At 38.9% G+C, this 27,396-nt stretch overlaps 1 protein-coding gene across 2 annotated transcripts; it reads right to left on the bottom strand.

The window, feature by feature from the left end:
• Window positions 1-60: 60 nt before the first annotated feature.
• On the bottom strand, window positions 61-27,396 carry LOC110989379 (receptor-type tyrosine-protein phosphatase epsilon-like). Of its 2 annotated transcripts, XM_087143928.1 has the most exons (32): window positions 27,048-27,396; window positions 26,064-26,375; window positions 25,497-25,766; window positions 24,785-24,919; window positions 23,890-24,039; window positions 23,444-23,599; window positions 21,791-21,922; window positions 21,201-21,311; window positions 20,710-20,820; window positions 18,640-18,750; window positions 17,928-18,038; window positions 16,673-16,783; window positions 15,675-15,947; window positions 14,686-15,060; window positions 13,778-13,880; window positions 13,120-13,184; window positions 11,337-11,614; window positions 10,869-10,959; window positions 10,278-10,354; window positions 10,034-10,070; window positions 9,651-9,748; window positions 9,161-9,286; window positions 8,573-8,730; window positions 7,672-7,807; window positions 7,044-7,175; window positions 6,536-6,635; window positions 5,941-6,020; window positions 5,059-5,193; window positions 4,287-4,415; window positions 2,942-3,087; window positions 2,613-2,748; window positions 61-2,119 (listed from the first exon to the last, which is right to left on the bottom strand). In XM_087143928.1, exons 1-32 carry the CDS (start codon window positions 27,103-27,105, stop codon window positions 1,934-1,936), a joined length of 4,629 nt encoding a protein of 1,542 aa, XP_087000054.1. In that variant the 5' UTR covers window positions 27,106-27,396; the 3' UTR covers window positions 61-1,933. The 2 variants fall into 2 exon arrangements, with proteins under 2 accessions (XP_087000054.1, XP_022109411.2); XM_022253719.2 differs by lacking the exons at window positions 17,928-18,038; window positions 18,640-18,750; window positions 20,710-20,820; ... (6 more) ...; window positions 26,064-26,375; window positions 27,048-27,396 and adding an exon at window positions 16,996-17,098.

Here is a 27,396-nt window from a genome sequence, read left to right as displayed (position 1 = left end):
GAAAGTCCAGCTCAAGAAAGGCAAATCCTCTAAATAGTTGTGTGAGATTAAACCGAATGCTGGTATGACAACCGACCAAATTTTCTGTGTTTTATTTAATTTGCAAGATGGCACATGATATAAAAATGTCGTGCAGCATAAAGCAGCCTAAATGCACATCTCCACAATCAGTTTCAAAAATTTCTGCTATTCCCAAAAGCTATCATATCAAAAATGAACTTGCCATTTTTCAAAGTACAGCAATTGCTGGTTAGCCCCAAATACAGTGATCCATTCAAAAAGTGTACACAAATTCTTTAAAACTAGTATTGGTACTTTAAAAAGCTAAATATTTTACATACAGGGCAAAAACAATACAAAAATATAGTACTTCTCGGTGATTCTTGAATACACATAATTCTCTAACGACAGTACTTGAAAATCTTTCAAAAGTATTTTATATTTTGCACTGAGTACACAAATAAGTCTACAACCATTATCTACTGTCGCAAGTGTCACATCTTACATTACAAAACAAGCACCAAAACCAGGATCATAAAGACCCTTGCCAACATCAAAGGAATGACTTTGCATCCGTATATTCTCAACCAAAACATAAGCATAAAGTATGTACATGCAAGTTTAAAGCAAATCTTGTAAAAACTGAATATACATGTATTGTTATTTGTTGGTGGTTTAATAAAAATTGCTTATTTTTCTGCAGGCATAAGAAGCTTGGCATAAAGTGACTTACGCATAGAAATATCCTCTGCTTAAAGTAAAGTAGTAAACTCAATACAGTCAGACCTTGTTAATAAGAGGTCCTTCAGACTTGGCATATCACCTTGTTATAACAGGAACTTTTGTATTATCAGTAATTAAAAAAATGGAAAACAAAGGATTGGGACCTTGTTATAAGCAAAAGCTTGTATTAACAGAGCTCTTGTTAAGGTTCAACTGTACTGCAGCACAATTCTGAAAAGTATCCTTAAAGCCTCACGGTAAAAACTGCCATCAATGCTGTCATTAACACCCAGTAGAGCATTGCAAGTGTATGTACATACATTTCTGGAGAAAAGGTGAATTAAGACTCTATTGCAGTAAAATGAGCTGATAGCTGATACTATTTTCACTCTTTTTATTGAAACGGCAATGAATGTGATCCATTGACATGTTTAAGCTTATACATGCCTGGCATTGAATGGGAGAAACTTTTAACTAATAACAGCTATTTCTGTGACATTAACCTAATGACTAAAACTTAAGTAGCCTGACCTATGACTTGAATGCAGCTGATTTACACAGGACTTGACAAGTGTCTTGAGATCGGACTTGAGGAAGTGTGGCAACTCCCAATTTATTAGACCTAATTAAACATGACTTGAGGCTATAGCAAAAAGATGGAACACGTGCTTTGAGTAAAAAGTGTATAAAATGTACAAATCAAGAACTTTTCTTTCAGTTTTCAACTCAAGACTTATGACGCCTGATGAGCCAGACAAAAAATATCATCTGCAATATATTTCTTTGGATCTTGATTTTTTTCTTTCTTTTAAAAACTAAGTGGTAATATAACAAATACAAAGAGAACTATACTGTAAACCTATAATTGGCTAAAACAGAAACTAATCCTATAATGAAGCACTTACAAAAGAGTGCTTCCAGTCAGACCCTATATCTAGCCACGTCTGATTCTTGAGTCTAAGTCTGGAAGTGGATCTTTGCTAGCTTCAATTCAGTCAGAGCCACATGCTCACACCACAGCCACACTATGGTAGCTTTAAATTTGGAAGCCCAATTAAATAGACTTTGCATTTAAAATGTTACCAAGCGAGACAAACGGAATACACATTAGACAAACTAATTACTGTTATAAATGCAGTTTCAAGGAACTTGATATAAATGGGTTTCATCCTCCTGTATCCCCCGTAGGCTGAGTCTCCGTGTTTCACCTTCAAGCCTCGCTGGATTCCGGAGACTTCGCTACATTTTGGTAAATATTCTCTGGTGGCTTTGCCTTCTCCTCCTTTTGCTTGGTGGGCATGTTTTCATAGACTGGTTCTGGCAATCTGTCCGCTTTGAACTCATCAGGATTGCTGACATAGGCCAACATGGCATCATAGCAGAAACGGTACAGGTTCTGTGGGTAGAATGCACAACCCCAAGGAAACAAAAGAACACATGAAAAGAGAATTTTGATATAAGTGCAACGTTTGGGGACATAAGAAATTTTCATAAGACATTGATGTAGTAATGCATGTAATTCAATATTGTCACATCAATGTGATATATGACCAATGTTATGCATGCACAATATAAAAGACTTCAGTGGGATACTCCCAAGAGCTCCTCCAATTATTCTCACATAAGTGTACACCAGTTGCCCATACAAATACTTATAAATACAAGTGACCTTAATATACAAAGGGGCAGTGTCTTGTGAATCTGAGCACTGGCACATCGTTGACACAGCTTTCTTCTCGTTGATTTTGCATTTTTACCACAGCTACAATCACATTCCTTCCCAGGGTTCACCAAGAATACTGAAATAAGGGGTGGTGTATGTACTAGGAATCTAGACAGAGAAAATAAGGCAGTCCAGTCCAGTGGAGAATCTGTCAAGTTGAACCTACCAGGCTGTTGAGCATGTTGGGGCGATTCAATCGCAGGACCTTGGTGGTCTGCATGATGTCCACCGTGTCGTCTTGACGCAGCCTATCCAGGGAATTCTTCAGGACGCAGAAAACACCGCTGCGGTTTAGGCCGTCTCTGTGATAAAGAGCCAGAAAAAAGACTTCAGATGTATATGCACAGGTACCCATGGTGCATATTCAAATATGGTAAGCAGCTCGCTGTAGGCTTGTGACAAATATGGCAGTGATTTTGTTATGTCACTCCACCGGTAAAGGAATAAACACATGCTAAGAACTCATTCTTTTTGGATTGAATATGCAACACTCACATGCAGTGGACAAGGATCGGCGAGTGCTTTTCCTTCTTTTCCTTCTCTACAGTCAAGATGAGACGGAGCAGCGTGCTTGGTGACTTGGGCATCTCCTGATTCACTGGCCAATCAGTGACTTGGTAGTGCTTCAAGTAACGTGACCTCTGTCATCAACAAACGGCCGGCCAAATTATGACCTAGACTTTGTTATGGGGAGACTTCAAGCAAGATGTAGTCCATTTTAAAACCTTCAAGAAGTCATGTTCAATTTTTTACCCTCAAAGAAAGCGACTCTAGCAGTCCTGAATCTTTCAGCAGTCTGTCACTGCTGCAGACTACCTTGACAGTACTCCGCAAGTGAAAAATAACTGCAGTACCTACGATCAAAACTGTTAATGTTTACCGAATGATATTCTAGTTTGTCTGTCTTACCCTGCTTTGTTCTTGTCAAAAAAAGGAAACAGATTTAAACATCTCTCCAATTCAGGACAAAGGGGAAGAGTTCTTTTAGACTCGTGCAGTGTTTAGAAGTTAGGAATGCAGTATTTAAGATAAAAAAGTGGGCGGAGGGGGGCTGTGAGGGAGTCAGGCTTGGAGGAGAGAAGTAGATTGGCAGGCTATAAGGAAGTGGGGCGGGGAAGGATAACTCAGAAGCAAGAAGAATTGTAGGTATGGGGTGCAGATAGAATACAGGAAGCCTGTAGGGAAGAGGGTGGAGCAACATGGGTGAGGGGAGGAACAGGTAATGAGTGGGCAAGCTAAAAGTTAAGAAAGACTAGAATTAATAGCCTGTTCCTAAAGCATGTCAGACGGACACTCACCAGTCACCACAGACATAGAGCAGACAGCAGTACAGAAGTGGCCGAAGGACTATGAGACAGACCCCCTGCATTCGGAGAAGCAATTTAAGCGCAAAGAGAAGATTTCCCGAAAGATGCTAACAGAAGTGTACAAATGCACAAAGTTCATGAAGAAAACATTCTGAAAGAACATCAATGGTAGATAAAGGAGAGAAGAAATGAGACTTAGGAAATACGTACATGATTTCACATTGGAATGACCTTGAAGTAAATCAAATCACACCCCACACATTTTTTTAGAGCTTTTCAGATATTCACAGGTAACTTGGACACAATAAAGAAAAATGCACACATTCATATACCAATACTCCTTAAGAATTTGCTGCATATTTTGTAACTTTCAGAACATCAACTGAAAATGTGAAATAGAAATTTTAGACATGAATACTTTCAGAACATCAACTGAAAATGTGAAATAGAAATTTTAGACATGAATTAAGATGTAAACAACACAATATTATTCCACCAAATGAAAGCTTTGATGCAATCAGATATTCCCTTACCTTCTGGCGACGGTGGTGGAGTATCAGCTGCTTGACCTTGTACCCATCCAGTTCTGCTGCACTGGTAACACTCACAGTAAACGGTCCATAATCCTGGCTGCCTTTATCTGGCCAGTACTGGGGACAATCCTACAGGTGGCCAATAATGCCAACAAAAAGGTTGAAGAAGATAAATCTATGATTTACGAGAATTAAAGCAATTCTCATGCTATGAGAGTCAACTTCTGAGAATACGAGACTTTAAGATGCTCGGCGGCGGAATATACTTAAACTAGTCCCAGGTGACGAGTCCACTGTACTTTGCATCATGTCACACTGCTCCAAATGACATAAACCATCTTTAAAATCTCCAATTCTGTTTGTAGATTTAACCACTCAGTTTGAAGATTTTATTAAGGCAAAGAGAAGAAACAGAGCTCTCAACAGGCCAACAGGCCGAGCATCTTAAAGTCTCGTATTTGTAATATTGCTAAAATCAGTACAAAGATTAGGAATAGTTGAGCTAACAACATGGCATAAGCACAGGGGAGGGGTCACCGTGACAGGGGCACATGCCCCCAAGCAGACGTCCATAATCCTCATCCCTCCTTGCCCTTACAGGCTTGACACAAACCATGCGCAAAGCTACGGCTTGCTGGGTTTCTGTGGCCTGAAGAACATGTGTGCGCCCCAACATGCCCCTTGAGTTATGAAACTGGTTGAAAACCAGGATTCGAGTGTCAGTTGTATAAGGTCCTTGCAACAGAGACTCAAAAATCCTCCAACAACTTACGGAATCACTAGCGTCCATTGCGTTGAGCATAACGATATTGGTCACCTGGTAGTCATACAGCAGCCGCCAGAGGTCCAAGACAGTGTTGGGGAGAGGAGCCTGGGTTACCACGGCAACGTCTTTCCGCTTGTAACCCTGGGAATACAATCAGCCATGACCGTAATTTTTCATTCTTGAAGAAAAATGCTACATGAAGTGTTTGCAAACCTGCTCTGAATAAGATTTGCTATCTTGTTTCCCCTCATTGTTTAATTCCCATAATTCCACTTTTGCCTTTCTTGTGGACGTGAGAGTTTGACCGAATTACAAAATCCATTCAGATGCTGAGGTCTGTTCCTTAGGGTTTCAATTTAGGCTAGAAAAACTGGCTCGGCCAAGACTAACCAATAGTATGGGACTACTTTTAGAACTCCTTACAGGGAAATCACAAGTAAACCTGTTTCTACTCAGGTCACATGCAATACGGGTGATTCACAATTGTGCGCCATCAAGAGTTTGCAATGTGTTGGCCAATCATAACGCACGAAATTTGTCGACCCTTTGAAAACGTGCATTGGGCGACAAATTTTGCGCATTGTGCTTGGCCAACGCGTTGCAAACTCTTGGTGGCACACTATTGTGAAACGGCCGTATTCCGATGTCATAAGATAGAAGAACTGTCATTGTCCTTGTCCATATTTACTCTTCCCTGTGACAGAATTTGTGACTTGATCACAATATGGCTGAACAATCTGCACAATGTCCTGGGACTTCATTCACGATCTTATGACTGGGAATCATTTAACAACATGTCATTTGTAATGTAATGTAATCTGTATTGTAATGTATTCAAGAAACAAGACTTCATCTTCGTTCTTCATCTGTCCATTAATTCAGCCTTACATCCACAAATGTAGCATTGATGTAGTTATACTCCATGCCATCTTCTCTTGGAGTCATCAAAAAAGGCCGGCAGGTTTCGGCTGTAATGACCAAAATGCCATCAATATTACCCAATTATTACGAGAAATCAAATGGCAATGGAAAACTGGGTACAGAACATTACATCTCTGTAAAAGAAATCCTCTATGTGTGAGTGGGTGGGAAGAGCAGAATTGGTAACTCTGAGAAAGAGGATGGAGAGGAATGCCCCTCCTTGCTACCATCATCTTTTGAATAAGATTATAATTTCATAATCACAATGCCACCATGAATCTATAATTTTCACTTGTAACAAATTGGAGATGTGTGAAGTGCTGTACTTATAAACAGAAAATAAGTCAATTCTACAAGATTTTTTTTTGGGGGGGGCTAAAAAATCAACTGACAGAAAATCAAAACTTTGATAGCACTTTACACAAGACAGAACACTTTCTGGAACAAAAATCGAGAAACGTGCCATACTTTTAAGAGTCTCTTTTGAATTTACACTTCTGCAGCTCCTTACTTCCCCGATATTGACATTCTCAGACACAGTGTTACAAAGCTTATGACTTACGGATGATGGTATTGGGGAATCTGTTCTTATTCCGATTGCTTGCAACCACACTCATGCGGCATCTCTCTCGTACCGGCACAGGGGTGATGGTGTTCATTTGCTAAAACAAAAACAGTCCCATATCAAACAATAGTTGAAAGGAAGCTGATCAATGATGTTCGTCAGTGCTTCAATCAAAGTGCATAGATTGGTTCAACACCAGCATTTCACTGACAAAAAACGACTAACCAAACATGGCGTTCCACTTGCAAAGTGTTACTAGACACTTTGGAAATTTTATTCAGAGAGGACGTAAGTTACTAAACAATGACACTTGCAATTTGAGACAGCAAACTCTATTAATGACACAAGAAAAAACTCATTATGGATTTATATTCTAAATTTTGGAAGTGAGAAAAACCCATTTAAAGGTTTTATTTGCAATTTGAAACACAATGCTTCCACAAGCAGAGGTTACAAAACCACTTTCTCTTTCTTTAAAACAATTGGCAAACAAATTCCAAATAACCTCAAATTCTTCAGCCATCTTCTTCTTCTTCTTGAGTTCTGTCACCCTCTTCTTCAGGGAAGATGACGGAATGCAGGTATCGCCTGAAAACAGAGCCTCCAGCAAGGCCAGATGGATGAAGGTGTACTGAACCTGTAAGGAAAAGCAGAGAGGAATCACAGCCCTGACTCTGAGGATGTTTTGACCAATCAAAATCTGTCGATTAATAAAAGTGCATTGAGTAACATTTTACAGGATTGGTCCACCTGAGGAAATGTACCAGTTTTGCAGAGATCATACAACCTAAGAAAAAATTAACTTGGGATATTGAGCAAATGTATGGTTATAAATATGTATTATTGGACTCAAGGGGTGCCAATCTCCCCTAAAAAATTGGTGACATTGTACCTCAAGAGCACAACTAATGCGAGCAAGAAGCCCTTAAGTGGTGTCCCTCTGTCCCCCCCTTACCAATGCCCATGGGTCAAATTCAGAATAGAGTGAATGTAAAAAGAGTTTCTTAAAATGGAGCATTTGCTGCTCGATCCATCCTTACACTTCCAGATTCAGCAGAGATTCCAAAACTCAAAGTGCAAGTACTTTCAGATCTGAGAACGTTTTTACAATTCAGCAAGCAACTGACACCTACGGGGGTCTGCACAATGCTGACACGGTGGTCTCTCATGTCAGCTACGAAGTTGTAGATATCCAGAGTCTTCTCTGCGTGAGCTTGTTGCAGCAAGGCATGAATGGCTATGATGGCACCAGTCCTGCCTACACCAGCGCTGGACACAAAATAGAGAAATGAGTCAATACTATTATCACATGAGTGCAAGTGGAACACAGAACAATGTTGTGCGTCTGTGTCCCCCATAACACGGCCTCGTGGTATACGGGACACAGATGCACTACATTAGTTCGAGCGTGATAACTAACTAATAACTAATTTATCTTCAAGCAAACGTGACGTGCACTAAATAATGTTATCGGGGCCTATGCTAGCAAACTCGCTACCTTTGAATTTAAAGTAAATTTTGCAGTTGCGCATCTTGCTTTTAGTGTAATGTGTTGTTTAGAACAGCGCATTACGAGGGGTTTGATATCACCTATGCAATATGGTTATATCACACTGCTTGTTGCCATGGATCAACCAACCAGAATTGAGAATTCAAGTTTACCTGAAGATAAAACTCTGTATCGATACACTTCAATAATAATTCCCTTCAAATATTCCTTAAAAGTTTCATTTGAAATACAGTAGTCCTGAAAATTCCTCATACTAGCAACAAAAGAGGGAGCTACCCAACAAGGAAAGAAATGAAAAAACTCAGAACTTTCACATTTTAAAAAGGCTTTGCTTTAATAAACTTTCTGGCCTGATATTTGTTAAACTTTGAAATGTACTTATAATTTTCGTGAGTACAAGTGTTTTGAACTGAGTAAACTGTGCAACTGTAAACTATGCATTTTTTGGCCGACTTTGGGGATTAACTTTGGGAAGTTGAGTAAATGAAGAGACGGCAGGCTGGGAGACGAAACACAATGGATACCTGCAGTGGATGAGATAGGGTCCGGCTCCTTCAGGTGTTGCATCAGAGAACTCTTTGATAAGCCTCAAGACAGGAGTTACATCCTTTGGAACGTTCTTGTCAGGCCAGGTGGTGTAGTGATACTGTCGAACGGTCCTTGCTCCAGATGTGTTGTCACCCTTTAGCCATATAAAGAAGAAAGTTTTAATAAAAAGGAAAATTGGGGGCAATAAGATATAACATGACTTCTTTGAACAATTTTAAAATCTATGCTGTGGGATGCCATATTCAGTTTTAATTCATCCCTGGGCATGTAGTTTTATGGGTAAAAAAACAGAAGTAAATGCCACTAAGAATTCTCAAGTCTGTATATTTCACAGGAGGAGGGGGGGAGTATTTTATAAGATATGTGATATTTTATTTGATATAAGATATTAACAACTTGTTCACAATCCAAAATCTTGGCACAACATATGCAGAAAAAAAGAGTATGACAGCTGTGTACAACTGCAGGGGAATTTTTCTTGGAAGGGGGTAATTTACAAGAATATTTCACTGACACAACTTACTAATGGATACTCCAAACAATGGAATAACAAATTTTCTTACGATCTTCGCTATGCTCATAGTTCTGACTGTGTACTCTCCCCTTGCTTCCTCAGTGTGCAGACTGATCAAAATACCGCCAAAGGTTTCTGCTTTTTCCATGTCCGGCCAGTACTTGGAGCATTTGTTCTAAAGACAGACACACATCATAGCATTTCACCAAGACGTGAAAATAACACCCAACTGATGTTCAAGCATTTAAATGATGAATTGATTCCAGACTTGTTTGTTGTCAACATGGCTATTCCATCTTCCGTTAGTTCTGTTCTACATTTGAACAACACATTCCAAAAGCAATCCTTTAAGACAAACCAGAGGTGTGACTAAGTTCTAGTGTACATGGGCTAAGCAACCAATTGAAGGGACAGTCTTTTCAACAATGAATATGATAAAATGAGTACTTATTTGCTGTTAATTAACCCTATAATAGTCCTCAATCCTCCAACAGGTGAAGAATGGAAGACTGTTAGGGTTAATCAAAGGCTGGACTAACCTTTCCATCTTCCACAAGTTTGGTGCCGTTGACAATGATGCGGACATTCTCCTGCCAGACCATCTTCCAGAAGTCATGTGATGTGGCCTGATTGGGCCCTGCAGTATAGAAGAGAACAAGGTAAATTAAAACAAAAGGGGAAAAGATGAAAACTTCCACCGGATACAAAAAAGGATAACAGTGACGTAAAAAAAATCCAACTTAGAGTATGTATATACTGCTTTGCCTATAGCAGGTGCATCGTTTTGAGTGGAGGTTGAAATACTTGAGAATCTGTAGCAGTACAAGGAAATGTATCACAGAGATGTACTATCAAATTATTCTACTGTGAGTACTGAAAAATTTAAAGCCTGTTCATACATGAAATTGGTAGTAATACTTACCTTGAGTTGCTATGTAGGCTTTGTCCTTCTTGTAACCCTGAAAAAGGAAACATGTCCCCAGTGACTGTAACACAATTTTACGCATATTCATACAGAGTTTGTTTGGGGTTTTCAGAAACAAAAATCATACTACGCGAAAGAGCCTTTTAAAAATATAACATGGCAATGTTAAGTCACTATTTCATAAGTTACTTTGTTCTTGCCCACATTTAACCAAACAATTCATTCCCGATTGTAATCTCACCTTGATGTAACAGGCATTGATGTAGCCCAAGTTGGGATCATCCTGGTCATGTTCCAGAATGACACGGCAATGATCATCTACATGCAAGATAGATGTAGTAGATTTCATTAAAGTTCAGGCACAAGAATAAGTTTGGAGTCTTCTGATTTGAACTTTTAAAGCAAACTTTGACAAAAATGTTAAAGTATTCATTCAATGACTGGTCATCTGAATATCATGCTGTGAAACTACTAGAAATGCACTCCGTGCAATATTGAATGATCGCTGGTAACAAGATAGACATAAAAAGTTCAAAAAAGGCAGAGCTGGTAAGGTTAAAGAAAGGACATAGGCAAAAAATACTACAGAAGTTAAGCTTTAGGACTCATTTGTGAGAATCCTATGCAACAAAAATCCTGCAGTGAATAAAGTGTTGACACTGTGTATTTTACAATGAGCTCCAAACCTCCAAAATTTTAGAGAAACAAAAACTAGTGGAAATAGATATTAAAGAGAAGAACAGTTATGTAGGTCTTTTTGTTTTACTAATTATGAGGCAGTCCAGTGCCCATAAATGAATACCTCTTGGCACTCTATTTGAGGATATCTTACATGCTGGGATATTCCGATATCGGTTCTTCATCTTGTTGTCAGGTAGCTGGGAGACGTCACAGGAACATATTGCTTCTATCCCAGGGAAGGACTAATAAATAACAATTTGAAATGATTTTAAAAGATTTTAGGTAACAGAAAACTAAGTTTTCCAAACTACAGAATGGTGGATACCTTTCTCTCTGTTTTTCCCAAATTCCATTTTTAAATCCTTGTGTAATATATTAAGTAATATAGAGGCAAAGCTAAATAGATTGGGGTGCAAGCAAATACTGGATATCAAGTCATAATATTTTGCTTATTGAATAGGTTGTTGCCTTATGTGACAACTTCTCATCATCAATAGAAAAAGTGCTATGTAGTACATCCGGGACTACAAAATTACTTGTTGGAGACACGAAGAAGGGATAAATGTGGCCCAAAAATTTATAGAATGGCCCACATGCAGCCTATGAGCTGTAAACTTACAGACCACTCGTCTCCGAGGTGGTGTCCCTGTATGGCCTGCCGTACATAAGCCACAAAGTCCTTGAGTGGGATGGGATCTTTCTTGAGTTCCCTCTCCTTGGTAGGATAGAGGGGCAGGCCAGCAAACGGTGAGCTGCTGTCCAGTGTGGAGATTTGGCTGACGCTGGACTCTGGCCGCACTGCGGGGGTCATCTCTGGGACCCCTTCACCATTTGGGTTGGAGTTCATGTCCTCCATGGGAACCGAGATGGGGTTGTCTATTGTTTGAAGGCTGGATACTGTGCATCAAATTTGAAAAATACAAATGTCACACAATACAATGCTGTGTTGGTTTTCCTTTTTTAAAAGTCTGCATTACTCTTTTCCAAATATATTACAACTACCAATTGCAACAAATTTTCAAAAAATAAATTGATATTAAACCGCTGAGTAATTACAATTAATTGGTATTATTAAAAGGGAAACCTTTGTTCCCCTGGGATGGGGCTCAGCACCATTAATCATCAAACTGATCCCTCCTCAAGACAAAAAGAGAAAAAACGGGTAGTATGAATCAAATGTACATAAACAGCATACTTCTGAAATATTTAAAACCCATTTAGTGATGACAGTTACCAAAATTTAGTAAAATGGGTGGTTTCACATACATGTACCTTGATAAATTGAAGCAAGTAATGTTGATTGTGAGTGTAAAACTATTGTTTTCTCAACGTTGGAACTGACACGAACACACCAAAGAACTAATGCCAAGTTCTATAACATCTATTTTGTTCCCCCAAAACAAACAATAACATCCAGTTTGTATTGGTTTTGCCACATTCCTGTCAACAAATAAAAATTCAACCTGTTTTCCTTTCCCTTTGCGAAGAGCATAACAATGTCTAGACACTGAAATGGTAAAGAAGCTTTGAGCTCTACTAAGCAGAATGTCATGGGCACAAGGAAGTTCAACTGATTTATTTGCAAAAAGAGAGTGTTTTGATTAGATTTCTATTCCTGCATAACAATGACCTTGAATGAATTGACAAATGAACTGTGTGGGAGTATTGTGCATGACTTGGCATGCAGTGGAAGTCAATCAACAAATGTAGTCCAAGCTGTGTAGGCATTCTGCTCTGGGACATATTTCTTGTTATGTCATCATTTATGCCATTGACATCACATTGACATGAATGAAACTGCACAAACATTTTGCCCAACCCTAAAGTGGTACAGTGAACTGATGCATAACTCATTCTATCCTTTACAAGTAAAAAAAAATAGTTTGCACTTGAAGGAAGATTTTCATGAAGAGTGCAACTAAAACGTGAACAAAAATGTAAATGCAATATTTGGATCTAATCTTGTGGTTGTGCCACAACCAGGCAATATGCACTAACAAGCAGCACAGTGCTCACAGCATTTTAAAGCAAAGAAATTTTGCGAACAAACTCCGGTGATAAAACAGAGCCATGAAATTGGCCACAATTGAATGTTTTCTAAAAACTGCAACCCTCCAGAAAGAGCTCAACATATATGGTGTTTTACAGTAACTCTGCCAATCATGGCACAGTGACTTTGCCTACTTCAATGCACCCACACTCATGTTGACGGGATAACGGTAAATCTACAAAAGAGAAGGGGTTATCCTAAAACGCCACCTACACAAATCATTTTTAGGCCTGACCATTAAAGTTATCTAATAATACAAACTGGTAAAGTACGTCAAGACTTTAATTATGGAACAAACACAGTGTTGGTGGGAACAGCACTTGAAACTGGCAATAACAACATGAAAACTCACGGTCATTGCTGCTTTCAAACCTCCCTTGCAAGCTACGGGATGAGACATCTTTGGATTGTCGTCTCCTGTGATAAGAGGTCACAGGAATAACCTTCATTTAAAACCAAAGACCCCAAAACAGCAGAAGATTTGCTTCTAAGGAAGTTATCACATGGAATCTCGTCAGATTCGGCATGGTTAAGGCCAACAAAATAGTCCACACAATCCAGCTGTTTTAAAACCAATAAACTAAATACCTGTGATCTGTCAAGAAAGTACCACCCTAAATAAAGGGATCTGGGTTGACGACGGGATAGTTATATTTAAGAAAATAAGCACCCATGAGCTATTTGTCCTGCACCTGCAATTCCACCATGTATCTTCTATAGTGGAGTGGTTATTTGGCTCCCACTGCTCACAACTTCTCCTGTTATTGATGCTTTGCTGCGCACTTCTTGGAATTCTTTACTCTCTTCGAGTACTTACTCAGTTTGCACATCGCAAGTGCTACACCTCTCACTTATTACTATTGTAGAGACCACATCTGTAGGATACAGACTCTACATTTCAACTAGCCTGTCCTCATCAGGAGACTTCATATGATACATCTTTCCTTAAATTAAGCTCCTGTATTGTACATCATCATGATTTAGGGCAAGAGATTTCAGACTGCACATACCGAAGGCGTGGAACCAGCAGCACAGCCAGAAATAACAGGACAACCAACAGGACGGCAACAACAGAAACGGTAGCAGCTATCACTGCAGTGGGATCACTGGGACCTGTACCGTAGGCAGTAACTTAGCATCAGAAAAAGGACAACAATTGGCTTCTTTGCAGTATTTAAAAGAACATATTGTAAAAATTTTGTCCAAAAAATACACTGTGGGTATGCTTAAGAACAACACAAAAAACACCCCCCCAAAAAATTGATTTGTTGGAGGCTAAAATACTAGAAAATTTCTATTTGTAACCATTTGGGCTTTTTACACACTTTTAGGAGGAAGGGAAGTGAACTTATGCCCCCTAATGACCTTTTGCTAACTATGCTTTAAAGATTAAAAAATAATGTTGTTAATTTTTGAGGGGGATGGGGGTCATGCCCCCATTTGTCCCCTCCCTCATCTGCAGACAGTGCATGTCACAGTTGTTGAGAGTGAAAATAAACCATACAGAAAGCTAACCACTTCAAAAGCACTATAGCTGCAATGAGGAACCCCGCCAAGGGGATGATCTCCTTTGGTCCAACAAGAGACAGTGACAATAACAATGTCATTTTCAACTCAACCAAATTAGGGCAAAAAGAGTTAATTCCAAACATCCTCACTTGAAAATGTGGATGCACATGTATGTATATCGATCCTTAAGTCATTTTGTCCTAAGGTATTATTCTGAAAGCTGTAGTAAGAAAGAACTCGTTGAAAGGTGGTTTAGAAGTATTTGACCCGAGTTATTATATTTTATGGGCCTCAAAACGATGTTAAGATTGTAATCAAACAGATATACAAAGAAATGTGACCTCATTTCTAAATTACAGTTTTTCTCAATTTGTTTTTGTTTGCTTTTATATGTTTATGTATAACTCACGCTCGGTCACGGTAGTTTCTCTTGATGTAGACCTCTCAGTGGTAGTTGAAGGGAGTGGTAGAGTGAATCCAGTAAATGCTGGACTCCTTGCCCCTTCTCCTGTTCCATCTCCCACTGCAGCCACGCTAAACATGTACTCAGTGCTTGGTTCCAATGGTTGGACTATGAAGTTGTACGTGCTCTGAGATGGGTCTGTCACCAAAATGGTACCAGCAGCAATCCAGGATATTGGAGATGTCAGAGAGTAATATACTTTGTATGCAGTCACTGGCCCTGCTCCTCTGTCCCCTGAGCTTGTGTTCCATGCCTGCCATGTGACAGTAGCTAATCGTGATTCCAATGTTACAGATGGCGTCTGGTTTATATATGGCAAACCTGCAAGACAGACCAGATCTTAGACCTGCTGCATGGCTAATACGTATACACAATTCAGTCATGATTAATATTTGTGCTGTTGCAAACTTCTTCAGAACAATGAGGCAGTGTCCAAATCAACTTAGGTTCAGCACAGGCATACAGACAGCTCTCACCAAGTAAAGGAAATGTATCAGCCAATGGCTTTCCCAGGTACATGCATTGGGGTTGGCAGGATTTTTCCCAAAACGAGGCCACAAGGAGACGGGGGGGGGGAGGAAGCACTCATCACTGACAAACTGATAAACCATTAATGGAGAAACAGGGGCCATTTTAGAGGTCTTTTCAAGCAAGTTAATACTTTTTGTCCCCTTTGTTTTCTTTTACTTTTCATTTCCCTTCTTTTGTTTTTTAATTTTTATTTTTCTCCTAAGACACTCATGGGTGCATGTACTATTTGAATCTGCAGCCAATTATCAAATAAGAATTCGGCATATTTTGCACGACCAGCCTTCAACTGAAAATGCGCACACTTTTAGAACCCAGTGTTTGTGTGTTGCTTTATCCTTTTAAAGAACTTCTTATAGCCAAGTTCCAAGAAATAAACAACCAATAGACAGCTGTAGACCATTTACCAGTAATTGTGACATTTATCCGGCAGGACTGTTGTACGATGTTGAAAGATCCTGTTGCATTGATTTGAATGTTTAATGTGGTTGAATCAGTCAGAGGAACAGCCACTTGATAGTCACTTGGTGTTGAAATGACCATGCCTTGTGGATCAATGTAGGTAAACTGTACACCAGAGGCACCTGACAAAGCAAATGGCTGTGGAATTCCGACTGAGACTGTCATACCAGGAGTCCCAACAGCAGTAACCTCATCAGGTTCACAAATGATCTGAAACACTGTAACCAAACAAATTTACTGATTAATTCTCATGTAATCCTTCCAAGGCATGTAAATAAAGCACTTTGAACGGTAAAACATTTGTAACTTTTCACACAAGACATGATACCATGTACAAGAGACTTCAAATACCCTCAACTTTTTTTCTCAAAAATACCACAAAATATGCCTGATCTAAGAAGCCGTATTCTGGCTATCTTCCACACATGAAAGCAGTTGGCTTTCAGTCCGTGTACATGTGTAACATGCTATCACACATTTACTGATTTCTTTCATTCCAAGACTTTCAGAACTGAATACATCTGCCACTGTAAGTTTGGATGGCTTTGAAAAAACATTTGGTTTGAAACTGGACCAAAATGGCCCCGCTATTTCGATTTAAAATGTTAAATCCTGCTGCAGAGAGACTAACATAATAAATAGGTTGGTTTGAAAGGCTCTGCTCTGATGAGTATCATTAGGATGGGACAAGCCGTCATCAACAGCAAAGTGAAAACTAATAAGAATGGAAGGGAGTCAATTCTTTTTTCTCCTAATTTTCTTTCCTTCATTTTTTAAAATGTCTTTCACCTTTCCTTTTTGGTGGGAAGGGGAAAGACCAAGAGTCCTCAGACCCTTCCCATCATGATGACCGTCAAGGTTATTACAGACTTTCAAGTTTATGTCAAATTTAAGTCCGTGACTACTGCACTACAAGTTTATGCATGAATGAAAATTAACACACCAAAAGCTTCACAGTTATTTCCAGTGTAGTTGGATAGGCAGGTGCAGTTGAATGTGGTTCCCTGAGCACTGCATGTACCTCCATTCATACAAGGACTGGAAAGGCACGGATCTGGTGGTAGACAAAACTTAGGTAAGTCACTTTGGGGTGGTTATTCCACTTCACAAACTTGTGCATAATGAATTCAGCTATCAAAACACCAATCAACTATTGCGTGGTTTATGTGGCAAACTTGCTGTCTAAGTTAGTACAAAAATAGACACCAGCATTCCAAGTGGATGTTGTTAAATGTTAATGTGTTAATGTGTACAGAGTGGACATACCTAAAAATGTACATGTATTTCCAACGAGACCAGATGAGCAGGTGCATCTGAATGCAGAACCTTCAACATAGCATGTACCGCCATTCAAACAAGCTATGAAATTTATGAAGTTCCCATTCCTATTAATATACATGTATGTTGGGTTTATATGACTGCTGCAAAACTCTACTTTTTGTCTGATTTCTTTTTCAATTCAAAGAATCTCTTATAACTCTGCCTAAAATAAGAAGCAAATTTTCTCTAAAACATGTAGTTGGGTATGTGACAGGAGGTAATACAGATTTATCAGAATTTAAGAACTGTCAAGAAAATCCTTAAATGTTAATGTGGTACTTTCTGACATTTTTTCAAGTTAAGTGCATCTCCAGGGAATTAACACTCAGCTGAATTTTTGCTGGATGTCACTGTTTGTTACTTTACAGAATTTTTTGAAACTGAAACTGTTCACAAAGGATCAACAGCATCAAGCACTATAATGTACAAGTACCAATACTTAACTTGATGAATTTGAAGTTTTTGAATAAAGAGGTCTGGAACACTGCAAGAGGGAAGTTGAGAGAAATGTTGAAGGGTGCTGCTTTGGGGGTTCTATTACAGTTGGTTGTAAAGGAGGAAATAGTCAATTCACAGGTTAACTTTTAGGCTAAAAATCCCCGCATATTTAGTTTACTGGGCATGAATAGCTAGTTCGAAATTTTTAAGCAAAAATTCTCACTTCATTAAAGTTCATTCATGATTTCTGTTTAGGTTGAGGACCATTAACCCTTTTTGAAGCATGGTGGACACAAGAGGAAGGTGCTATATAAAGTGGGTACATATTTAGTAAACCCAACAGATTTTTCCCAAACCAAATAGCGCCCTCCTATCATTTCTGCCACACCTCAAATTAATAAGCTAATGTGTATTATGATACTTATAAAAGGTGAACATACCGAAAATGTCACAGGTACTCCCAGTGTAGAGAAACAGGCAGGTACAGGTGAATGAGGAACGTTGAACAGAGCATGTACCTCCATTCATGCAAGGACTGAATTGACAAGGATCTGAGGATGGAAAGGAATGTAAGGATTCAAGTAGAGCGATTTTCTTCTTACACTCAAAGTGATGCATGGAACAGCGGAAGTTTTGATGAGGAGTCAATTCACAGCTACCGTAGGAAGCAAAAAATCCTAGCATAATAAGTTTACTAAGTGCACAATGCTGTTCTGTATAGCTCTTCATAAAGTGAAAAAAGTCAAGTGGTTGAATAGACCTTGGTATTATACAATACAACGTGAACACAAAATGAATGTTTCACATTTACATCTAGAGAGGAAGGCAGCTCCAAATGAATGAGGAATCCCAATAAGGCTTGTATCTTCATTCATGTAAGGACTGGAATAACAAGGGACTTTATGATGCATGGATCCATCAAGAAAGTGACGAGACAGCAGTAAAAAAAACATCTAGTTTTCAATAGAAAAGATTGCAGATCCTGGAGGACATGTTGCATCTCTGTTAAAGGCTATTCACCAGAAACTATCACTTCATAAAACTCAACAAAAAAACCATAGAAATTTGTTTCAAACGTTCACAAAAGAATTCCACAGTGGTTAAAGGCCATGTCTGTTAATGATAATACATAATTACACAAAGTGAACATACTGAAAATTTCACAGGTATTTCCAGTGTAGGGATACAGACAGGCACAACTGTGGCTGGAACCTTGATAACTGCATGTACCTCCATTCATGCAAGGGCTGGACAGACACGGATCTGATGAAAAACAAGAGTTAAGTCCAAGAAATCAATTTAGTCAGTTTTCTTATTATTAAGGCTATGCAGAGTCTGAGTGTCATCCTTCATTAAACCAATGGTTTAATGGCTCCAAAACAACATGGCTCCAAAACATGTGATATGCGAGCATGCAAAGCCAATGAGAGTCAACTTTAGAAATCAAGATGCCTACTCAGGGTCAAAACATCATGCAGACTTAAATTTTCAGAATTTAAGCTAATTAGTAACAGGACATAAACACCCACACGCATGTGGCCTTAATTTCACGTAAGTCAAATAACTTGAGCAAATTTTCCTCTTTGTGCAATGATTGATGCAACTATTTACAACAGCATCAATTTTCCTTTGCATTGTTAAACCAAGCCACTGTGTTTAAGCACTGCATTGTGGAATATTTCCCAAAGTAACTGGGTCAGCAGTCACTTACTTTGGCCAGTCCTTTGGCCAGTAAACATGAAACGTCACATGAGTATTAAATTATCAAGCTTATCCGAGTATTGAAAAAGAGAGGGGGGAGTTATTGAACACACTGGAAGTCAAAGAGTTTGCTGTCAAAACCCATACACCATAATTTACACAACATACACAACATAAGCTGCGGCTTATACATTGATTCTCAGGCAGAAAAATGTGTCTCTGTGACTTATACACCGGGTGGCATTTACGACAAACTTAGAAGGATAAAATCAATCACAAAAGCCACTGCCGGACAATGCGTACCACATGTAGGTGGCGCAGTCTTGTTTCATGGGTTGCCGTTTACAACTGATAACTCAAACCTCAGAGAATAAATAAAAATTCAAGTTACCTAGATGTTGTTATTAATACAATTCCCTGAGTCATGAAGTTGGAGAACACACACATGACATGTATACGTAATCATTAACTTTCCTTGCTCTGCTATGGCAACTTTTTAGTGATTATTTTCCTGCTTTTTTTCACTAAAATTTTTTTTAAGACTGTAACCTAAAGATTTCTTTCTACCATTATATAAAATCAAATTTCTTCAATGGGGTGGCACAGACATCCCAATTTCTTTTTACATAAAAATTGACCGCTTCAATGGTGTACCTCCGTGTGGCAGATCTTTTGTTTTTTCGCAGATCGCGTTAAGCATGACATGCCACAGAATTTCAGGGTTTTTTCACTTGGGTTGTCTAATGACAACACTTTCTATGGTCACATGGTTATTGAAAAGAGTCAGCGATTTGGACTGTCCATGAATGGATCTGCGGTAGCAATCAGGCTAGCCTGAAAACAGGGTTTGCATGATTGCAGTGGTGAGTGCAATGGGTGTGTGCCATGCTGTGTGCAGTACGCACGCAACACAAGCAGTTCCAGTGTGATGACTCAAACTAAGTTCTCACAGTGTGTTTTTCATTTCTGAAACAATTTAGCGTTTTTTGGGGTTTTTTATCGGTGCCTAAAAATCCTCAAGATAACTTGATGTAGTGTTGTGGGCAGTTACAGAGGGTTTTAAATATTTACATAAAAGCCTATTCTCTTGGCAAGTAGTCGGCCTACAAGCAACAGCAACAGAACGGTTTAAAAGTTTTGGGGTGGGGCAAGTCCCAGCCATTAGACTGAAAAGAAAACAACTTATGAAGTTGCAGTGTACATGTACCTCCAATGGCTGGTAGGCCTATCAATTGGGGGGAGGAATAACCAATTTTTTTTTAAAGATGGAGGGGAACAATGGCACCCCCAACCCCCATTCTGCCACCGGTGCCTACAAGATAAACGATGTTTCGATTTAACTGACTTCAAGTTACTGAGATTTTATTGTACGTCCCCAACTGCATACGTTTTGCTGCCCTCCCCCCGGAAAAAAGCAAATGGCTCTATGACATTTTAATCAGGAAATCTTACTTCATACAAACTTTCTAGTAGATAAATATACACATGCTGCAACCAATTACATGAATAAAGTGAACATACTGTAAGTTTCACAGGTCATTCCAGTGAAGACAGACAGACAGGTGCAGCTGAATGAGGATCCTGAAACACTGCATGTACCTCCATTCATGCAAGGACTAGGATAACATGGATCTGATGATAAATAAAGAGTGACGAGTTTGAATTCAGCTGCCAAAATTGTTTATTCTTTAATTAAGGTGATCTCTAATGAAGCTGGAAGGGCAGTAATATGGTGGTGTTGTGCCTACCACAAAAGTTTTAAGTTAATGAGGCTAAAGCGCTGCGGTGGATACAAAGTCAAATAAGCATATGCATACATGTATATTTCAAAAAAATTCCTTTTATATAACAACCCTCCCTGTAATCTCTGTTTAAAAAAATACATTCCTTTTTCATGTGCCTTAAACAAACCACGTCATTATAACTTCAAACAAAAGTTACAATTTTGTTAAAAGGTTTCTGCAACGGATGATGATGACAGAAGTTGTTATCTGTTTACTTAGTGAACTTACTTGAAGCTTCACAAGTACTTCCAATGTAGCTAGGCAGGCAGGTGCAGTAGAATGAGGATCCTGTGACACTGCATGTACCTCCATTCAGACAGGGACTGGGAGCGCATGGGTCTAATGATGGAAGAAAACTAAATTACAACGCACATCAGTCCCGTTTATTAATTGACGGAACTTGAACAAAATGCACCAAGCCTTCATAATATAAAGTCAACTAATACGGTGCTGCTTGTACCAAACTGAGTAAATGACAGATGGAAAAGATACAAACATTCCAGGAAAAAAAAGTTGTTTAGCTCAGCAAAAATGTATGTTTGATATATAAAGGCAATACAAAAACAGACCAGCAACACAATTGTAGAACCCACAGCAGTAGAAGCTTAGTAGATGTACTAAGCACGGTAAAAAGACAAGCAGGCTACATGGGTACAATGTATGTGCACAACTCATACTACAAAAAGAAAGTAAATGCAGCCAAAAGTTGTGGGGAAGAATACAATTTTAATTTCATTATCTATATCATATTCGTAATGAAAAAAATAAAGTGTATTTTATTAAACAAATTTTGGAATTGCTATTAATAGAATCCTCACCTCTACAGGTAAATCCTGGTGCACATCCATTACTACAGTAACCAGTGATCTTATCACAGACAGCATTGTTGAGACAGTAGCATTTATTGAGACATTGTGCTCCATAATAACCAGCAGGACAAGTATCTGGAACTAGTTATCAAGGAAAACAATCATTCAAAGCACAAACACAAAAGGAAACTATATACCAGCATAAAATGAAAAGGCAAACACAAGAGTAGAACATTACAATCAGCAAAATACATCCAACTGATGAATATAGCCATATAGGTGACAACCCCACCCAAGGATTCTAAACAGTATTTTCCAACTTAACTTTTACTTCTGCATTTGTATCTGCATTTGTTTTTGCACCATTTTAATTTCATCAAATTTTAATTGCATTTAAATGAACTTGAACTAGTTCCAACTATAACCCCACCTTTCTCCGCCCAACATACAGGTAAAATATCTACATATACAGATATACATCTATTTGAACTTCAGGCATCTTACTGTTTATCTCTACGAATATCACAGAACTGACTCGAACCTTTTCGTAACACAGATATCAATAACTCATGCTTTTGAAGAATGACCTTTCTCTAGAGGTCTTTATTTGAAACGTACGTGTATCCAAAGTAATGTTACAAAACGTAATTTGAACTAATTCTACACAGTTACCAGTCATCCTTTCAGGGGTCAACATTAAGAGGGTGCACCGGCACTTTTGTGTCTGACAAACCATGATTAGCGCCTGGTAACCCGTAAAACAGCAAGAGATCAGATGCCAAAATTAGCGCCAGGCTGTTGTTGATCTTGTCTTCACAAAACACCTTTCAACAACCTCTTCTCAGGTTAAAACACCTGTTTATATGTTTTCCTACTTACATTTGCAATTTTTTAAAAGAACCTTCTGTTATTTTCACAAGTTCCCTTGTGGAAACATGTGCGTGAAGCTCAATCCATTAAAGCAAAGCTGCGAATTCTGAACATGCTGAATAGAGATTGCGTCATTCTGAGAGAAGAGAGAAACCGAGGGGAACCCTCGCCCTGTGTTCGTCGTGGATAAACCCTTGTGCATATCAAACAGTGCAGGTAGCCATTCTTTCTAGCCATTGTTTGGCATGCACAAGGGCTTACCCACTACCAACACAGGGCGAGGGTTCCCCTTGGTTTCTCTGTTTTCTCAAAATAATGCAATCTCTATTCAGCATGTTCAGAATTCGCAGCTTGGCATGAACAGAAAAAAAGCCTTTTGGGCTTGTTGTGGTTGAGCTCTGAAGACAAATGACACTGCGTTCGATTTGGACGCTTCCGTATTTCTTGAAAGATAAAATCAGAGAAAACTTGTTTTCCCTTGAGTTGCTCTTTCATGTTGACCCCTGTCCTTAATTTTCCTTGATTTGACAATCCTGATCTCTTAACATTGAAAACACTGTTAACATTCCTTTCACAACTGCTCTTGAAAGTCTGCATGTTGCATTGTTACAAATAAGTACGGCAAGTTGAAATATTATTTGGAAATCAAACAAAAGCATAGATGTTCTATGTCCATCGCCTGGTCAGGTAGACATCACAAGGGTTAATAATGCCATGCAATATCACACTAATGAAAAAATGTCCACTCATGATGAAGGAAATGAAGTGCGAAGGAAAATAGGTTAAACTTACTTTGGCAATTAATCCCTGACCAGCCTGATGTGCAGCCAGCAAAACAACCCTCAGATGAACACATCGAGGTACACACACCTGTGTATGCATCACAACTTCCTGACTGACAGTGACATGTCTGAGTACACCCAGCTCCAAACATTCCACTGGAGCAAACTACATGCAAGACAGAATTTTCAGAAATGTTTTATATGGGAATACTTGCATTTCTTTGTAGCGTTGAATATGACTAAAATTATGTTGATGGAAATTGCAAAACTTCCTGAATAAGAACAGTTATATACTGTATATATTACTTCTGCAGTATATCAAAATATGATAGGAACAGAGACAGATGTACGATTTTGGTAGACCAATTGTTTGGGGTATCGCAGAAACTGATCACAAAGTGACATGGCTCTTCACTGCAGACTCTGTAATCAGTTCCCTACATGTGGAGTCCTTACCCATGTTACAATCTCTGCCATGGTACCCTGAGATGCAGCTGTTCCCGTAGGGGTCTGGTAGACCAAACTGGCTCCCTGTACAACTCTGGATGATGTTACCAGATCCACATTGGAACTCACAACTCCAGCCAAATCTGTGCATACCACAAGCTGTTGAAAGCAAAAGTCGAGATTATTTTCTCTAAAGACTACCAACCAGCAATTCACATCAAGGGAGCAAATCCATTAGGATAAAAAAGCAAAACACTGTAAATTAAAAAAAAACAGGCCTTAATGGCTTCTGCAGGACTTCATACCAAACATCAGAACCTAAAACTTCTGTATGAAAACTGATTGACGAACGACACTGTCAAATTGTCATTTGTTTTTGCTGCTAGCATTCACCCAATTGCCCATCAAAGTAAACATTAGAAAATGTTAAACGTACTATTTTTCTGCGTAGCACACAAGGAACAGAAGCTCAACACAGAAACTATAGAGGAGTCACAAATGTCTTCATTTAATTTTTGGAAAGCCTTCCATAGAAGACATTCTCTAAAAGACATTCAACTTAAGCTGTACTTGCAAAGAGTTATTTTGAAGTTTTACATCTCAGCGGAACAAGAGGTTTGGTTACATTATCACATACTCCACGTACTACGGTGGAGTACAATACAAACATGGGCAGACTAGTGTTAAGCTCACCACTGCAGTGGGGACTGCACTGATATGAGTGCACTGATACAATACAGACAGTGACTAATAATAAGATGACCAGTGAGGCAGCTTCGTCCACTGAATCCTGGTGGACAGATGCAGTCTCCTGTCTCATTATCACACACTCCTCCGTTGTAGCACATGTCACACCAAGACAAACAGACAGACAGACCAACCTGTGAGCAGGCAATGAGCTTACCAGCGAGGCAGTTTTGTCCACTGAATCCTGGTGGACAGATGCACTCTCCTGTCTCATCATTACAAACTCCTCCATTGTAGCACATGTCACATACATCTTCACAATTAGGAGGACCCTTCTTGCTTCGAACACAACCTGGAACACAGAGACAAAACATACCACATTATTTATCATTCATATAATTTAAGTTGCTTTTAAATTATAAACAGCCAAATGCTTGAAAATAATGAAAGAAAATAAGTAACAAATGAAATAAATTTGAATTTTTGAAAATTCTTGGCCATTGAAACCTTTTGTACACGTTTTTCAGTTGCTAAAGAATGGAACTTTATTTCTATAAAAATATTTTGTATCCACATTCATTTGAACTTTTGAAGTTACCCAAACAAAACACATCACTTTGTGTATGTGTCAAGTTCAAGTTAAAATCATTAGTGGTTTGTAGTTGTGTAATTTAATGATACTGTATTGCATGCCAAGAAATACTTCAACTGAAAGTAAAATTTAATGCTCTCTGACATAACACAGGCTGCGATAAAATCTCAACGCATCTAATTTCAACTACCTTCATATCTTTTCCTTTCTAAAATACAAAACAAGTGCATTTAGCAAATTCCCCTTGCTATGCTGTGCTCTCTCCATTGCACTTCAATTCTGAAGGTAAAAGTAATGGTGGAAGGCACACACATGAAATCATGAATACTTTATGTACCTCTGACGATGAGTCTAATCATGCTGAAATGATTGTCTGTGAGAGTAACACCACTTCCAATGACAGTATACAAGTCCCCATGGACTGCGTCAGCAGAAGAAACGGCGAAATCAAGCTGATTTAGATTAGCTAGATTCTCGTCAATAGTTCCATTTCTTGTGCGCCGCCAAAAAGGAGGATGATCAGTTTTAACTTGGATGACAGAAAGAGTTACATCTTCTCCTTTGTTGACCGTTCTTGTTACTTGTCCATCAGTAGGCTCAAATCTCCCTAGAGAAAATCGAAAAGTTCTTGAAGATTTCATTGCAAAGACTGCATATGTTTATGTCTCCCAAGAACAGACAAAAGTGAAAAAAAGGACAGCGATTTCCTTTGAAACTGAATGGGGCGAAGAATTCTTATTAGGAACAGCGACCTTATACATTAATCAGGAATGGAAAACAATGGATATAGAAATGTAGGACCTACATTTTTCCCCCTTGTTTCAAGAAGGATCTTGTATTAACTCTTATTTTAATGTACATGTGCAGGACTTCAAACTATAGAAGCATTCATGGATGTACTTACTGTGAATACTGTGGATGATGCTGTACACCCTGGTTGTTAGGCCTCTGTTTGAACCTTCACAATAAAACAACCCGGTGGCATCATTACTGGAGGTAAGATCCCATGTGACTGCTTGTCCATTCACTGATTGTGCACTGCCAGTCGGGAGAGAAGTGGAATATTGCACTGTTGAGAATGGAAGACCTATTTGGAATGGTCTACCAAAGCTCAAGGCAACTCCAGCATCAGGACTGCTACGGAAGCAGCTGATGCTTGCTGAAGACCCCGCCCCATAAGGTGTGGGTGTGACCATTGTCAGATGGACCCTATCACCTGTTTGGAAAATCAAACAAAATAGTCCTAAATTTGTTCCAGGCAAGTACACATACATGTATATTGTGCAAAAGTCAATCTTTTCCATTCACTGACACAGAACCTATGTGTATACAAACATCTGACTTTTAACGTAGTATTTTTGAGTACACTCATCTCCATTTACTAAAATGTAGAACTACCATAAAACACAAGGCTAGGCATAAAAAAAACAAAAATGTGCACGCATTTTCTTAGCCCTGACGACTTCCCCTTTTTCCTGAAAAAATCCATTATGTAAACAAGAGAGAGGAAGCAAACAGAACAAGCACAAAAAATAAAAACATGGGCTTCCTCCTGCAGTGACACACACAAAAAACTTGGATGTCAAATTATTTTTGAAAAGAGTTCCATTATAAGGACACTGCTTGACACCCTATTCACAGACCCTACGAGACAATTGTCTGAAAATATTACTATAATTGACTTTTTAGGTCATGTTATCGGCTTCCAGATTGCTAATCAGTGGCGTCTGCAGATACATGTATGGAATTCTTTAGACGTGATTTTAATGAACATCAGTACTGCCATCTGTTACTTCTTTTTTTTTCTTTTGCGTCATTTACAAATTATGGAACCGGCCTGGATCTGTCAAAGCTACACCAACGTTATTTCTAAGTTTGTTGTGCTTGCCTGTGACACTGAATACCACTGACAGGATAATCAGAAGACAGCGACCAAAATCCTCCATGGCGAGACGTCCACGAACCCGGAAGTTAATGTACCGCTAATACACACGTCGCCTGCGATGTAGGCGCACAAAACGTTAATTTTATAACTTCCACAACTTGTTTCCAACAATTTTTCAAAATAAGAGAGATTACGACGCTCTTCTTGAAACTAGTTTCTACGGAGAAACCGACTTGGCAGTCTCCGCTTTCATGTACATCTTTTTGATTTCAACATTCCAGTAAACAGATGATTAAAAACGAATAATTTCGTCTTCAGAGCAGGCCTATACCGAGTTCCGAAATTAACTTCG

Source organism: Acanthaster planci, linkage group LG12 (genome assembly GCF_054643075.1).
Source record: "Acanthaster planci isolate LZ-2023a linkage group LG12, COTS_SCS, whole genome shotgun sequence".
NCBI lineage: Eukaryota > Metazoa > Echinodermata > Asteroidea > Valvatida > Acanthasteridae > Acanthaster > Acanthaster planci.
This window is presented reverse-complemented; position numbering and strand designations above follow the sequence as displayed.

Coding starts and splice junctions, on each gene's coding strand:
- LOC110989379 (XM_087143928.1), bottom strand. CDS start 27,105: ATGGAGGATTTTGGTCGCTGTCTTCTGATTATCCTGTCAGTGGTATTC. Junction 21,923..23,443: donor GTCAGGGATTAATTGCCAAA/GTAAGTTTAACC, acceptor CTTGATAACTAG/TTCCAGATACTTGTCCTGCT. Junction 7,808..8,572: donor CCCTATCTCATCCACTGCAG/GTATCCATTGTG, acceptor TTTTGTGTCCAG/CGCTGGTGTAGGCAGGACTG.